Below are 15,476 nucleotides of genomic sequence, written 5' to 3'. Positions count from 1 at the left end.
CTGCAGCCAGCTCTGGAGCCATCAACACAGGAAGGACATGGACCTGATGGAGAAGGCCCAGAGGAGGGACACAAAAATGATCAGGGGCTTGCAGCAGCTCTGCTACCAGGACAGGCTGAGGGAGCTGGGGGTGTTCAGCCTGGAGAGGAGAAGAGAAGGTTCTGGGGAGACCTAAGAGTGACCTTCTGGTACCTGAAGGGGACTTCAAGAAGGCTGCAGAGGGAATCTTTGAAGCCATTGCCCCTGGTCCTGTCCCTGCAGGCTTTGCAAACTAGAGCAGAGCAGATTGAGATTGGAGGTGAGGAACATGTTCTGCACCAGGAGGCTGCTGGAACACTGCAACAGGTTGCCCAGGGAGGGGCTTGAGGTCCCAGCCCTGCAGAGGTGCAAGGTGAGGCTGGACAGGGCTCTGGGCAACCTGAGCTAGTGCAGGATGTCCCTGCCCACTGCAGAGGGGCTTGGACTGCAGCACCTTTGCAGCTCCCTCCCAACCCAAACCACTCCAGGATTCTAGGAGTCTAAGTGCAGCCTCCAGGGAGAGCAGGAAAAAGATGAGGCAGAGGAGGAGAAGGAAGAGGACAAGGAGGAGGAGAACCAAAATCCCTTCCAAACTCCTCCAAACCTCTGCCAAATTCCTGGAAAGCTCTTCCAGCTCTGCAGAGTTCATTCTGAAGAGAGCTGAGGGAGTTGCTAGGCTCAGGGATGTCTTGCACACTCTGCACAAATGCTCCAGAAGCTTTCCAAGTGCCCTCAAAACCAGCAGCACAGCTCTGCTGCCACACAATGCCAGGCTGCAAGGGACCCCAAGGCTCAGCTGCTCCAACCTTGCCAGCTGACACTGCACTGGAAAGGAGCTGGCCCAGCCCCCTGCCAAGCTGAGCCTTCCAACTCTGCCCTGCAGGGCAATCCACCACTGCCCTGGGGAGATGATTCCAATGGCTGACTGGCAGGGAAAAGCTTTTGCCTCTGCAGGGCACTGTGCCACTTCAGCTCAACTCTTGCAGCAGCTCTTTGAGATCTGCCTTTGGAGCATCACAAACTCTGAAGCACTGCAGTGCAAAGCAGCTCAGCTTCAACTTCCAACTGGCTGAACTCTCTCATTTTAAATTCAAGACAGGGGCCAAGCTCACTCCCAGCCCCCAAGCTCACAAACAAGCAACTAAGGTCAGAGACAGCTCCCAAGGAAAAGAATCCAGATCAGAAATGCAGAACCAGCCTCCAAGCTCAGAGACAGCTCCCAAGCTCAAGAGCCAGCCCCCATGAGCTCAAGAGCCAGCAACTAAGGTCAGAACCCTTTTCCAAGCTAACACCCAGTCCCCAAGCTCAAAAGCACATCCCGAGCTCCTGAACAGGCAGCTAAGATCAGAACCACTTCCCTAGCTCAAGAAATAGCTCCAGGCTCTGAGCCAGCTCCCAAGCTCATAACCAGCCCTCAAGCTCAAGAACCCAGATCAAAAGTGCGGACCCAGCTCCCAGCTCAGACCCAACTCCCAAACTCAAGAATCACCAACTAAGCTCACACCCAGCCCCCAAGCTCAAGAACCAGCTTGCAAGCTCCCAAGCCAGCAAGTGAGGTCAGAACACCTATCCAAGCTCAAGAACCAGCCCCCAAGCTCCAGAGCCAGTGACTAAGGTCAGAATCACATCCCAAGCTCAAGAACCAGCCCCTGACCTCAGAGACAGGCTCTGAACTCAATAACCACACCCCAAGCCCAGAGCCAGCAACTAAGGTAGAATCCCTTACCAAGCTCACACCCAGCAACTAAGCTCAGAAGCAGATCCTGAGCTCAAGAACAGGCAACTGAGGTCAGAACACTTCCCAAGTTCCCACCCAGGCTCCAAGCTCCAGAGCCAGCAACTAAGAACAGAACGGCTTCCCAAGATCAAGAACCAGCTCCCATGCTCAGGAACCAGCCCCCAAAATCAAGAACCAGTTTCAGAGAATGCTTTGGGCTGGAAGGGACCCCAAAGATCAGACAGCTCCAACCCCCTGCCATGCCCACAGACACCTTCCACCACACCAGGCTGCTCAAGCCCTCATCCAACCTCACCCTCAGCACCTCCAGGGAGGGAGCTGCCAGCACCTCCCTGCCCAACCTGCTCCAGGCTCTCACCACCCCCACTCCAAACTATTGCCTCCCAAGCTCCACTCCAAATCTGCCCTCCTCAACCTTCAATCCACTCCCCCTCAGCCCATCACTCCCAGCCCCTCACAGAAGTCCCTCCACAGCTCCCAGCAGCTACCACAAGGCTGCTCCAACCTCTCCCCACAGCCTTCTCCTCTCCAGCCTCAACAGACACAACTCTTACAGTCAACCCACACAGGGGAGCTGCCACAGCCCCCCCACTAAATCCAGGGCATCCTACACACCCTCTCCAACAGCTCAACCTCCTGCCCCTCTTGGGGGCACCACAGCTGCACACAGCACTCCAGCTGGCAGCACAAAAACCATTGCAGCAAAAGCCTCAAGCTGTGCTCAGCTGCCAAACCAAAGGGACCTCAACTTGGCCACAAAAGAAAGGACCAAACTGAGCCAAGACACTGATCCAACACCCAGGGTTGCACAAAACAACCATCAGCAGAAGCTCCTCCTGCCCTGAGCCTTTCTGTGCTCAGGAGGCCTGCAGAGAAACTGAGAATCACTCTGCAAGCCCCCAGGGAATCTTTGTGCCTCAAGAGCTTGCAGAGCACAGAGGCCTTGGATGCCACCACCCCCAGCACAGCCAAACCGCCCCACAGCTGACACCAGCCCCAGGCGCTCCCAAGCTCAGGCTCAGCACAGCACCCACGCCTGACACCCCCACGGCACCCAGCACACAGCCTGCCCACAGCTCCCCCCCGCGCCTGGCCCTCAGCCCAGCCGCTGCCCTTCAGCACAGCAGCCGCCCGGCACCTGCCAGCTACCACACTGCCCACAGACACACACAGCAGGTGCAGCTCCAGCACCATCCACACACACATGCAGCATAAAGAGCCTCAGCTGGAAGGGTTTTTTGTTGCCTTCTCTCCCTGCCCCTTTCTCTCTGCAGTTCTCCTGGAGCTGCCACCCCACATCCCCAAAGTGAAGATGAGGTTGGATGGGAGGGCACAGTGCCCAGGGGCTGCTGCTCATCTCCCAGCTGCCACATGCAGAGCTGCAGCACAATTCACTCCTTTGGTCCCCTGCAGTGCTGCCAGGTTCTGGCACTTCCTGCACACACAGCTTCCAGCTGGGCACTGGAGCCCTTCCCCTTTGGTGGGGGACAAGGCCTAACTCCTGCCTGACCACCCCCAGGCCCTTCCCTCATTCCCAGCCCATCCCTGGCCCTGGAGCCTTTGCTGTCCTGTGGCCCTGGGAGGGGAAAAAAATTGTGGTGGCTGAGGAAGCCTCTAAGGGACCTGGGCTGGAAGCAGGAGCACAAGAATGGAAGGGCCCCGAGGCTAAAGGCTGGGATCAGCTGGAGGGCTCAAGCCAAGGGAGAGGCTTACAGAGGAGGGGTGGGGAGGGACCCTGCAGCCCCCTCACGCAGCAGCTGATGAAGGGGGGCACAGAGAGGGAGTGGGAGCTCAGGTGACTCCTGCCCTGGGGTGTGGGGTGAGGTGTAAGGAGTGGTCTGAAGAGCATCATCTGCCTCATCACTGACATCAGGAACCAGGACACAGCCAGGGAATAGCCTGGGCACAGCCAAAGCATAACCTGGGCACAGCCTGGGCACAACCAAAGCATAACCTGGGCACTGCCTGGGCACAGCCTGGGCACAGCCAAAACATACACTGGGCACAGCCTGGGCACAACCAAAGCACAGACAGGGCACAGCCTGGGCTCCCCCCTGAGCCTAGCCCACAGCCCAGGCACTGCCCTTTAGCACAGCAGCTGCCAGCACAAAGTCTCCGACCCCCCAGGGCTCCCCCAGAGCCCCCACCCAGAGGAGCCTCTGCTGCACCCCAGCCCCCACGCTACCCAGGACCCCTGCAGGGCACCAATGGCTCCTGCTGCAACACAGCAGCAACCAGAGGGAGTCTGCAGCTGCCCCCACCAGGGGGATTCAGCAGCACAAGGAACCCCACCGAGCCCCCACCCCAACCCCACCCGCGGCCCCGCAACCGCACAGACCCCTCCCAGAACAGCACAGACGACGCTCACCGACCTTGCACACCTCTGCCCTACCCCACAGCCCCCCCCACGACCACCCCCAACACCGCAGACCCCCACAGCCGCACAGAGGTCCCTGCAATCACAGCGAGCCACCCCCCAAACCGCGCAGGCCCCAAGCGCCAAGCTTGCAGAGCTCCCCCGGACCTCACAGACCCACCCCCACCCCGAACCCCATAGATCTCCCCCATATCCCACGGACCCCAATCACATATCCCCAGAAGCCCCCAACCAAACCCCACCGATTTCCCCTAGATCCCCGCAGAGGCTCCCCCCCGCCCCAGTCCCACCAACCCCTACCCTACAAACCCTTCCATAACCCAAGCGACCCTCCCGACCCCTCGCAGACCCCCAGAGAGCATTCCCTGATCCCCACCCCACGACCCCCAACTCAGCCCCAGAGACTCACTCACCACACCTGGACCCCGGGACAAGAGCGAAGCAGTGCAGCAGAAGGAGGAAGAGCTCAGCGCACAGGGAGCCGCCGGCCCCGGCAGGCTGCTGGCGAGCAGAGAGCGCTGCGAGGGAGACCCCGGCCCGGCCCCTCCGGCTGCTGCGGCCACGTGGGACGGGGAGCGGAAGCAGGGAGCAGTCTGGAACGGAAGCCCCGCCCACGAGTGCAAGGCCTCAGCCAATCAGAAGCGCAGAGAGCTCGGCAGCTCCTCCCCCTGGGCGCTGCCGAGGCCCAGCCAGGAGCTGCCCCTGCCGGCCGCGGCCGCCATTGTTGCTGCCCACGGCCGGGCAGCCGCAGCCAATCAGAGCCGCCGCAACAGCCCAGGCCATGTGAGTGCCGTTGGCCATGGGGGTGCAGTTTTTCATCCTTTGTGTATGCCTTCTGCAAACTGACAATGGTTGCCCTAGGCTGAACTGAAGCTCTAAGAGCTACAGGACAGACAGTGCTGCTCCTATTGCAGTGGAGGACACTGCCCTTGAAACCTTGCCAGACACTAAGACAGCTCCTATCAAAGACACCTTGGTAGTCACAGTCAAAGCTGTGGCATCAATGAAGCCATTCAGCAGTGGCCTGAGGGAGGCACAGGTAGGTTACAAAGCAAAGCAGCTAAGACCTCTGCTCTCTTGGACCACTTGTAGCTGCAGGATTAAGGGAGAGAGGTTTGAGTTCAGGCTCAGAAACACACAGAAGATCCTTTCTGGCTGCAAACAGAGCAGTGGCACTTTCAAGGGAAGAGTCAACTTCTTGGGGGACAACTGCCTGTTAGGTTTGGGCTCAGGTCTCTGTAATGTGGACAGAAGGAACATGGGGTGATGGCACACACATCAGGAGGTCGTTTGGGTCACCCTCATGCAGCTGCTGGGGATACCCAATCAGTCAACCAGGACAGTCTGAAATGGTTTACAGACCAAAACAAAGAGCTAAGCCACTGAGAGAGACTGCTGGAGTGACAAAAAGCAGCTTTAGAGAAGAAGAACACAGGACAGGGAGCAAATCTTCCACAATCAAGAGATGGAGCTGGATGGAGAGAGAAACCTTAGCTGCTGGCTCCCAAAGACTACAAAAGGCACATTTGATGCTGCACAAGAAGAAACCTAGAGAAGCTGGGGAGGACTTGACAGCTGGTGCTCCACAGTCATGGAAATGTAACTGAAATGCATTGGGGTTTCAAACAACATCACCTCCCTGCCCCACAACATCTGGCCCCCAGCTGAAGTGCTGTGGATCACTGCTGTCAAGAGTGAAGGAACAGAAGCAAGCTTGCCCAGACCTGAGCTGCTATTTGAATCAGGTTCATGGACCAATGGCTGGAGTTACCTATTAGCAGGGACTGAGACACTGAAACAGGGGAGCAGTGGAAAACCAAATTGCTGCCAACACAACACATGCTGCATGAAAATCCAGCACACAGGGGCAGAGCTGTTAGCCTGAAACCAAACTTCATACAGGAACAAAACCAAACCCACTGGCACAGGTAACAAGGACTAACAGCCCCAAGGGAAAGACAGTAAGAGGAGATGGGAAGTCAATGTTGCTGCAAGAGGCCAGCTCCAGCAAGACATCAAAATGATTGTTAGGCAGCAACAGACTCAATCAGCACTGGTAACAAGCCCAACCCCGGGGACACTGCAAACGGAGCCAGGAAATAGCTCTGCAGAGGTGGGGTCACAGCGATTGCTAGATCCAGACCCGGGACAAAAGGCACAGGAAATGACCTTGCTGCTGCTGCCAAACACCCAACAACCCAACCCAGACTCCTCACCCTCTGGCGCATCAGAACTGAAACCAGAGACTCCCTTTGGATGCGAGGTGCTGGAGGGCGAGCGGCAGCTGCCGGCTGCTGAGCTGCGGCGGGGCGGGAGGGGCTGCGGGGCCGGGGAGCGCTGGGGGCGGCTATGGCTCAGGGACCTATTCGTGTCTCTGCCCTGCACAAGCGCTTTGGGGTCCTCCAAACCCCTCCTCAAACTTCCTCCTGCGGCCCCAAGTCCTCTCTCTCCAGCCTGCAGTCAGAACTTTCTTCCTGAGCTGCGTTCAGCTCACAGCCTAAGGGAAAAAGCTCAAAGCCAACCTGAGACCAAACCAATCTGAGTGCAACCCGAGAGAGGCTGCTGCGAGGGCTGGAGGCAGCCCCAAGATGTTCCGCAGCAGGCAGTGGGAACCTGGGGACTCCAAGACAAAGGCAGGAAGGAAAACCTCAAGGCTGAGCTCCGCACGCCCCGCGCAGCGCCGGGGCCCAGCAGCTCAACGCTCCCCGGCTCTCAGCATGCCCCGGGGCCCGCCCAGACCCTTCCCCGCTCCGCTGCCGCCGCCCGCAGCACTCCGGCACCGCTGCCGCTCCCTTGGGCACTGCTGTTGGCTCTCTTGGTTCTGGGGGCAGTTGTACAGCTCAGAGAGAGGTGAAGCTGATCCACAGCCATCGATATCCCCACGGAGCCCTTTGCATTGCCCCAGCACACTCCCACCGCCGGCAGTGGCAGCTCCTGGCTGGGCCTCGGCAGCGCCCAGGGGGAGGAGCTGCCGCCTCCCGCCGCCTCTCATTGGCTGCGGCTGCCCGGCCGTGGGCGGGGCTTCCGTTCCAGACTGCTCCCTGCTTCCGCTCCCCGTCCCACGTGGCCGCAGCCGCCGGAGGGGCTGGGCCGGGGTCTCCCTCGCAGCGCTCTCTGCTCGCCAGCAGCCTGCCGGGGCCGGCGGCTCCCTGTGCGCTAAGCTCTTCCTTCTCCTCCTCCTCCTTCTCCTTCTCTGCTTCGCTCTTGTCCCGGGGTCCAGGTGGGGTGAGGGAGTCTGTGGGGCTGAGTTGGGGGTCGTGGGGTGGGGATCAGGGAATGCTCTCTGTGGGGCTGCGAGGGGTCGGGAGGGTCGCTTGTGTTGTAGAAGGGTTTGTGGGGTAGGGGTCGGTGGGTCTGGGGCGGGGGGATATCGGGGGAATCGGTGGGGTTTGTTTGGGGGGCTTCTGCGGATATGTGGTTAGGGGCCCGTGGGATCCGGGGGAGATCGGTGGGGTACGGGGTGGGGGTGGGTCCGTGAGGTCCGGGGGAGCTCTGCAAGCTTGGCGCTTGGGGTCTGTGCGGTTGGGGGGGGGGTCGCTGTGATTGTGGGGACCTCTGTGCGGCTGTGGGGGTCTGCGGTGTTAGGGGTGGTCGGGTGGGGGAGGCTGTGGGGCAGGGCAGAGGTGTGCAGGGTTGGTGAGCGTCGTCTGTGCTGTTCTGGGAGGCATCTGTGTGGTTGGGGGGCCGTTGGTGGAAGTGGAAGGTTTGTCGGTGTGTTTGGGGGGGGGTTTCTTTGTGCTGCTGGCGGGTTCTTTGTGCTGCTGGGGGGTCCTGGGATGATCCGGATGGACCTAGAGGGGTTCGGGAGATGGTGCTGGTGAACTCAGGTGGTCCTGGGGTGGTCCTCGTAGACGTAGAGGGGTTCTGGAGGGGGGGGCTGGTGGCACCTCGGGGTGGGGGGGGTTGCTCTGTGGGGCAGCTGGGGAGGGTCGGTTGGGTTGGTGAAGGATTTGTGGCACAGGGGTCGGTGGGGCTGGTGGGGAGCAAGCCTCTGCGGGGATCTATGGGGAATCGGTGGGGTTTGGTTGGGGTCTTCTGGAGATATGCGGGGGGCGTCCGAGGGAGCTCTGCAAGCTTGGCGTTTGTGGTCCGTGCAGTTTGGGGGGGGGTGAGGTCGCTGTGACTGTGGGGACCTCTGTGCGGCTGTGGGGATCTGCGGGGTTGGGGGTGGTCAGAGGGAGCTGTGGGGTAGGGCAGAGGTGTGCAGGGTCGGTGAGTGTCGACTGTGCTGTTCTGGGAGGAGTCTGTGCGGTTGCAGGGCCGCGGGTGGGGTTGGGGTGGGGGCTCGGTGGGGTTCCTTGTGCTGCTGCCTCCCCCTGGTGGGGGCAGCTGCAGGCCCCCTTTGGCTGCTGCTGTGTTGCAGGCGGAGCCATTGGTGGGCTGCAGGGGCTGTCCCTGGCCCTGTGTCCCTGTGTCCCTGTGCTGGGGGCTGGGCTGGCAGCAGAGCTGAGGTGGCAGCGGCGCTGTGGGGGCTGCTGTGTGCAGGAGAGGTGGTGGTGAGCGTGGGGTGTGGCTTGCAGCAGAGGCTGCTGTGGGGGTGTGTGGGGGAGCCCTGGGGGTTTGGAGGCTTTGTGCTGGCAGGTGCCGGGCGGCTGCTGTGCTGAAGGGCAGCGGCTGGGCTGAGGGCCAGGCGCGGGGGGGAGCTGTGGGCAGGCTGTGTGCTGGGTGCCGTGGGGGTGTCAGGCGTGGGTGCTGTGCTGAGCCTGAGCTTGGGAGCGCCTGGGGCTGGTGTCAGCTGTGGGGCGGTTTGGCTGTGCTGGGGGTGGTGGCATCCAAGGCCTCTGTGCCCCCCAGCCCCTTCCTGTGGGGCTCTGCTGTGCCCTTGTGCCAGGGGTGCCTCTGCCTGCCCTCGGGCACAGGGCTGTGTCCATCTCTCTGCAGGCCTCTCTGTGTCCCCCAGCTGGGCTCTGCCTTTTGTCCCTGCCCTCAGGAAGCTAAGCCTCTGTGCCCAGTGTGCCCAGCTTGCCCCTTTGGCTACTTGCAGCTGGCAGTGGTGCCCTGCCCCCAGCCAAGCCCGGTGGGTGCCCAGCAGCACCTTGGCAGCCTGGATGGGAGCCTGGGGTGGTGCTGAGCTCTCTGCTGGTCCTTCTCTGCCCTCTCTTTGCCTTCTCCCCTCTCTCCTCAGCTGCTCTCATCCCTGCACAAGCTGCAGGACACCTCCTTGAGCGCTGCCCTTGCTGGGGGGGTCCAAGGAAGAGTCCAGGGGGGTCCAGCAGTGGCTTGGTGCTGGACTCAGCTTGGCTTGGCCACAGAGCACCTCAGAGCCTGGCCTGGCCTGGTCTGTGAGCCCAGGGCTTGGGGCTGGGGTGGCCTCCTGGGCAGGAGCCCCCATTTGGAGAGGAAGGCTACTGGTGAGAGGAGGCCAGGAGGTGGGGGGGTACCCCCAGGGCAATGGGGTCCCCAACTTGGGTGGCACTGGAGGAGTGCCCAGCTGCAGTGGTTTGGGAAGAACAGGAGGGTCCCCAAATGTTGCTGCCCCCCAAATCTTCTTTGCCCCCAGGTCAGGCAAGGTCCCAGATGGTACTGCCATGGGCCCTGCACCCTAGAATCTCTCTGCAGTCCCCCCCAGTGCTGGGTCCCATGGGGGTGGGGGAGTCCTTTCCTGCTGCCTGGGTGTTGGGGACCATTGTTGGTTCCTTGGGATAGCTTTGGGGTGAAGGGAGGTAACTGAGGGTGCCAGGGAGGCATTTTAGCTCTCAGGCTGCTGTTGTGGTTTCCCTGGGGGCATTTTGGGCTCCTCCTGCTTGTGGCAAGGTCCAGCATGGGCTGCCTGGGGTGGCACAGGAAGCTCGGGGAGGCTGTTTGGGGGGTTCAGGGCTTTATCCCCCCCCCGAGTGCCAATGCCTGCATCTGGCTGTGCTGGGCCAGCAGCCAGGGGTGCTCCTGCCTCAGCCCTTGGGCTGGCAGCACAATGCCTGCCCCTGATGCTGGGCCTTCTGCAGAGCTGGGCAGAGAGGTAAAGGAGGTGTCAGAATCACCCCAAACCCACAGCCCCCCTGCCCAGAACACCCCTCCAAGGCCTCTGTGCTCTGCAAGCTCTTGAGGCACAAAGATTCCCTGGGGGGTTGCAGAGTGATTCTCAGTTTCTCTGCAGGCCTCCTGAGCACAGAAAGGCTCAGGGCAGGAGGAGCTTTTGCTGTGTGGCTGCAGGCTGAGAGCTGTGCAGAGCTTTTGTCAGCTGTGCTGGCAGGAAGCATGGTCAGAAGCAGACTGCTGTGCTGCAGCTGCTCTGCCACTGGGGAAATGCTTGCTGGCAGGCAGCCAAATGAGGCTGAGCTGTTGAGTGTCTGCTTGTGGCTGAGGAAGTGCATTGACTTGGACTGAAAGGTTTGGCTTGGGCTGGGGGCATCCTGTTGTTGATGGTTTTGTTGGTGAGAAGTCCTGCAGCTTCCTTGGAGGAGCTTCAGCAGCAGCCAAAGCAATTCCCTTGCTGCTGTTTGCTGTGCAATGAGCTGGGAAGGGAAGGAAATGATTGCTGCAAGTGAGTAAAGCAATTGCAGTGCTCTGCAAGTCTCAGCAGTGCTGTGTCCAGCAGGGCCAGGGCAGGGATTGTCCTCCTGCCCTGGGCCCTGGGGAGGCCACCCCTGGAATGCTGGGGTGAGTTTTGGGCCCCTGACTCCAAGAAGGACTTTGAGGGTCTGGAGCAGGTGCAGAGAAGGGCAAGAAAGGTGGGAAAGGGTCTGGAGAGCAGGGCTGGTGAGGAGCAGGTGAGGGAGCTGTGGGTGTTTAGTGTGGAGAAGAGGAGGCTGAGGAGAGACCTCTTGGCTTCTAGAGCTCCCTGCAAGGAGGCTGCAGTGAGCTGGGGGTTGGGCTCTTGTGCCTAGTCTCAGGTGGTAGAAGGAGAGGAAGTGTCCTGAAATTGTGGCAGGGGAGGCTTAGGTTGGAGAGGAGGAGGAATGAGTTTGGTGCCAGAGTGGTCAGGGCCTGGCAGAGGCTGCCCAGGGAGGCAGTGGAGTGGCCATGGCTGGAGGTGTTGCAGCAAGGTGTGGCCATGGGGCCATGGTTTGGTGTCCCTGGTGGTGTTGGGGCTGGCAGTTGGCCTCAGTGCTGAGAGAGGTCTTTTGCAGGCCAGGCAATTGTGTGGCTGTGTGAGGAAGCTGCCCCAGAGCAAATGCATCTTAGGTGCTGGAGGTGCTGGGAAGAATGGGAAATGGGAGAGAGTCCTGTGGAGAGGGGAAAGGTTTGGATTTTGCCTCTGGGCTCATAGTCTGCCCTTGGAAGTGCCTGGGATTCTTGCAAGCAGTGCTGTCAGCTGGAGCCTTTTGGGGTCAGTTGGTGGTGTGCTGAGAGGGCCCAAGGGAGGTGAGGCTTGGGAAGAGAAGTGGTGAGCAGGAAGCTTGTTGGGTTGTGGGTGGCCAAGGGGTGTGGGTGTGGCTGAGAGGTGTGGAGTGCAGGAGAGCCTTCAAGGCCTTGTGGTGTTGCTGGAGCTGTGGGCTGAGGAAGTGGTGCTGCCAGGCAAGGGCTTGAAGGAGGTTGAAAGTCAAGTGGTGTGGATGGCTTGGTGTGGGGAAGTGTTTGGCTTCTTGTGGGCAAGTGAAGCTTTCCTTGTGCAGGAGGAGAGTGAGAGCCTGGGCTTTGCAATCCCTGGGGCCCTGGAGCCCTTCTGGAGTGGTTTTCTTCTGCAGAGCTTTGCAGCCCAGCTGCAGGTCTGCTGTTGCTGGAAGCTGTTGCTGGTTGTTTTGTGCAGCCTTGGGTGTTGGATCAGTGTCTTGGCTCAGTTTGGTCCTTTCTCTTGTTGCCAAGTTGAGGTCCCTTTGGTTTTGGCAGCTGAGCACAGGTTGAGGCTTTTGCTGCAATGGTTTTTGTGCTGGCAGCATTGTGTGCTGCCAGCTGGAGTGCTGTGTGCAGCTCTGGTGCCCCTAGGCGGGGCAGGAGGTTAAGTTTGGGAGCTGGGTCTTGAGCTTGGGAAGTGGTTCTGACCTTAGTTGCCTGTTCTCAATCTAGGGGTACTGGCGCTGGGCTCGGGATGTGCTTCTGTGCCCATGGGCTGCTTCTTGAGCTCGGGAAGTGGTTCTGGGCTTGGGATCTGACTCTGATCTTGAGTGCTGGTTCTTGAGCTTGCAATGTGGTTCTCATCTTAGTTTCTCGCTCTATGCTCAGGGGTCAGGTTCTGGGCTTGGGAGCTGGTTCCTGAGTTCAGGGGCTGGCTCTGGGCTTGGGGGATGGTTCTTGAACTCAGGGGCTGGCTCAGAGCTTGGAAAGTGGTTCTGACCTCAGCTGCTGGTTCTTGAGCTCAGGGGCTGGGTCTGAACTTGGGGGCTGGTTCTTGAGCTTGTGAAGTGGTTCACAGTATCACCAAGGCTGGAAGAGATCTCAAAGATCATCAAGTCCAACCTGTCACCCAAGACCTTGTTTCTAGACCATGGCACCAAGTGCCACATCCAATCCCCTCTTGAATACTTCTAGAGATGGTTCTCACCTTAATTGCTGGCTCTGGGCTCATGGGTCAGGCTCGGGGGTCAGACTATGGGCTTGGGTGCTGCCTCTGAGCTTGGGGGCTGGCTCTTGAGCTTGGGAAGTGGTTCTGACCTTAGTTGCTGGTTCTAGAGCTCAGGGGCTGGCTTTTGAGCTTGGGGGCTGGTGCTGAGCTTGGGGGCTGGCTCTGAGCTTGGGAAGAGGTTCTGACCTTAGCTGCTGGTTCTCGAGCTTGGGGACTGGGCCTGAGCTTGGGGGCTGGCTCTTGAGCTTGGGAAGTGGTTCTGACCTTAGTTGCTGGCTCTGGGCTCAGGAGCTGGTTCTTGAGCTTTAGAAATGGTTGTGGGCTTGGGGGTTGGTTCTTGAGCTTGGGACATGGTTCTGACCTTAGTTGCTGGTTCTAGAGCTCAAGGTTGGCTCTGAGCTCGGGAAGTGGTTCTGGGCTCAGTGTCTGGGTCTGAGCTCAGTAGCTTGTTCTTGAGTTCAGGGGCTGGCTCTGGGCTCAGGGGCTGGTTCTTGAGCTCGGGGGGTGGACTTTTGAGCTTGGGAAGTGGTTCTGACATTAGTTGCTGGCTCTAAAGCTTAGGGGCTAGTTCTGAGCTTGGGAAGTAGTTCTGACCTTAGGTGCTGGTTCTCAAGCGAGGGGGCTGGCACTGAGCTCAGGGGCTGGCTGTCAAGCTTGGGAAGTGGATCTGAGCTTAGTTGCTGGCTCTGAGCCCTGGAGCTGAGTCTGCATGTTCGATTTGAGTGTGAGCTTGGGGGCTGGTGGGCTGGTTCTTGATCTTGAGAAGTTGTTCTGACCTTAGTTGCTGGCTCTTGAGCTTGGGGGCTGGCTCTTGAGCTGGGAAGTGGTTCTGACCTTAGTTGCTGGCTCTTGAGGTTGCAGGCTGGTGCTGGGCTTGAAGGCTGGTTCTGAGCTTGGGAAGTGGTTCTTGAGCTAAGGAAATTGGTTCTGACCTTACTTGCTGGTTTTGGATTCAGGGGTCAGGCTCTGGGCTTGGGGGTGAGCTTGGGAAGTAGTTCTAACTTTGCTTGCTGGTTCGAGAGCTTGGGGTCTGGGTCTGAGCTCAGGAGCTTGTTCCCTGAGCTCAGGGCTGCTTTTTGAGTTCAGGGTCTGGCTCTGGGCTCTGGGGCTACTTCTTGAGCTCGGGGGTCAGGCTCTGGGCTTGGGAACTGGTTCTAGAGCTTAGGGGATGGCTCTGAGGTGCAAGAGTTGAGCTGAAGTGGAACAGTGCCCTGCAGAGGCAAAAGCTTTTCCCTGCCAGTCAGCCATTGGAATCATCTCCCCAGGGCAGTGGTGGATTGCCCTGCAGGGCAGAATTGGAAGGCTCAGCTTGGCAGGGGGCTGGGCCAGCTCCTTTCCAGTCCAGTGTCAGCTGGCAAGGTTGGAGCAGCTGAGCCTTGGGGTCCCTTGCAGCCTGGCATTGTGTGGCAGCAGAGCTGTGCTGCTGGTTTTGAGGGCACTTGGAAAGCTTCTGGAGCATTTGTGCCGAGTGTGCAAGACATCCCTGAGCCTAGCAACTCCCTCAGCTCTCTTCAGAATGAACTCTGCAGAGCTGGAAGAGCTTTCCAGGAATTTGGCAGAGGTTTGGAGTAATATGGAGGATTTTGGAAGGGATTTTGGTTCTCCTTCTCCTTGTCCTCTTCCTTGTCCTCCTCTGCCTCATCTTTTTCCTGCTCTTCCTGGAGGCTGCACTTAGACTCCTAGAATCCTGGAGTGGTTTGGGTTGGCAGGGAGCTGCAAAGGTGCTGCAGTCGAAGCCCCTCTGCAGTCAGCAGGGACATCCTGCACTAGCTCAGGTTGCCCAGAGCCCTGTCCAGCCTCACCTCGAACCTCTTCAGGCCTGGGACTTCAACACCCTCCCTGGGCAACCTGTTGCAGTGTTCCAGCAGCCTCCTGGTGCAGAACTTGTTCCTCACCTCCAATCTCAATCTGCTCTGCTCTAGTTTACAAAGCCTGCAGGGACAGGACCAGAGGCAATGGCTTCAAAGAGTCCCTCTGCAGCCTTCTTGTAGCCCCCTTGAGGTACCAGAAGGTCACTCTTAGGTCTCCACAGAGTATTCTCCTCTCCAGGCTGATCACCCCCAGCTCCCTCAGCCTGTCCTGGTAGCAGAGCTGCTCCAAGCCCCTGATCATTTTTGTGTCCCTCCTCTAGGCCTTCTCCATCAGGTCCATGTCCTTCCTGTGTTGAGGGCTCCAGAGCTGGCTGCAGTGCTGCAGGTGAAGTCTCAGCAGAGCAGAGCCAAGTGCCAGGATGGCCTCTGTCCATCTGTGGCCATGCTGCTTTTGGTGCAGCCCAGGCTGCCCTTGGCCTTGTGGGCTGCAGGCTCCCCCTGTCTGTTCCTGTCCAGCTTCTTGTCCAGCAGCACCCCCCAGTGCTTTTCTGCAGGGCTGCTTCCTATCCCCTTCTCCCCCAGCCTGTCCTGATTGTGAGGATTGTGCCAGGCCAGGGGCAGAGATGCTCTCTTTGAGCCTTGTGAAAGGAGTTGATGCCAAGCTGTGCCCAGAGGGTTGGATAGAATTGGGCAGTTTCCATGGCTGTGCTGTTCAGAGCTGCATCCTACAGTGCAAAGCATCAAATCCACAACAATCCATAGTGCGCCTGGGCCACGGGACCCAAGCAACCTCCCTAGGCCAAAGCTTCCTCCAGAGCTCCACCAAAGCAGGCCAGAACCCCAGGCCCCAAATGCCTTCCCCCTCCCCCATGCCTCTCTGCCCCTCCTCCCCCCATACCCAAGAGCTGCAGTTACAGATTCTGGTAGGCAGCTCCCAGGTGAGCCAGGCTGCTGCAGGCTGCAGTTGGCAGCATTGCCAAGGCCTCAAAGCTCCTCTGCAGAGAGAGATCCCAGAAGATGTTGCTGGGAGCAGAGAGGAAGGGCAAAGGAGGTTGGAGAGCCTGTGCTGTTCCTTTGTAAAGAGTGAGTGCA

At 59.4% G+C, this 15,476-nt stretch overlaps 1 protein-coding gene across 1 annotated transcript in view; it reads right to left on the bottom strand.

Annotated features, from left to right (window-relative positions):
* The window catches only part of LOC137454422 (zinc finger protein 420-like), a 148,024-nt gene that overhangs the window by 130,733 nt on the left and 1,815 nt on the right, over positions 1–15,476 (bottom strand). Inside the window, exons 2-3 of the mRNA XM_068164462.1 lie at positions 7,050–7,368; positions 6,873–6,954 (exon numbers count right to left, since the gene is read on the bottom strand). Coding sequence (XP_068020563.1) covers positions 6,873–6,954; positions 7,050–7,368 — 401 coding nt within the window. The remainder of the gene's footprint in view (positions 1–6,872; positions 6,955–7,049; positions 7,369–15,476) is intronic.

The sequence above is a fragment of the Melanerpes formicivorus genome, unplaced genomic scaffold (genome assembly GCF_026170545.1).
Source record: "Melanerpes formicivorus ecotype bairdi unplaced genomic scaffold, bMelFor1.0.p_v2 SCAF_80, whole genome shotgun sequence".
Lineage (NCBI taxonomy): Eukaryota > Metazoa > Chordata > Aves > Piciformes > Picidae > Melanerpes > Melanerpes formicivorus.
The sequence above is the reverse complement of the archived record's forward strand: the minus strand, read 5'-3'. Positions and strand labels throughout refer to the sequence as shown.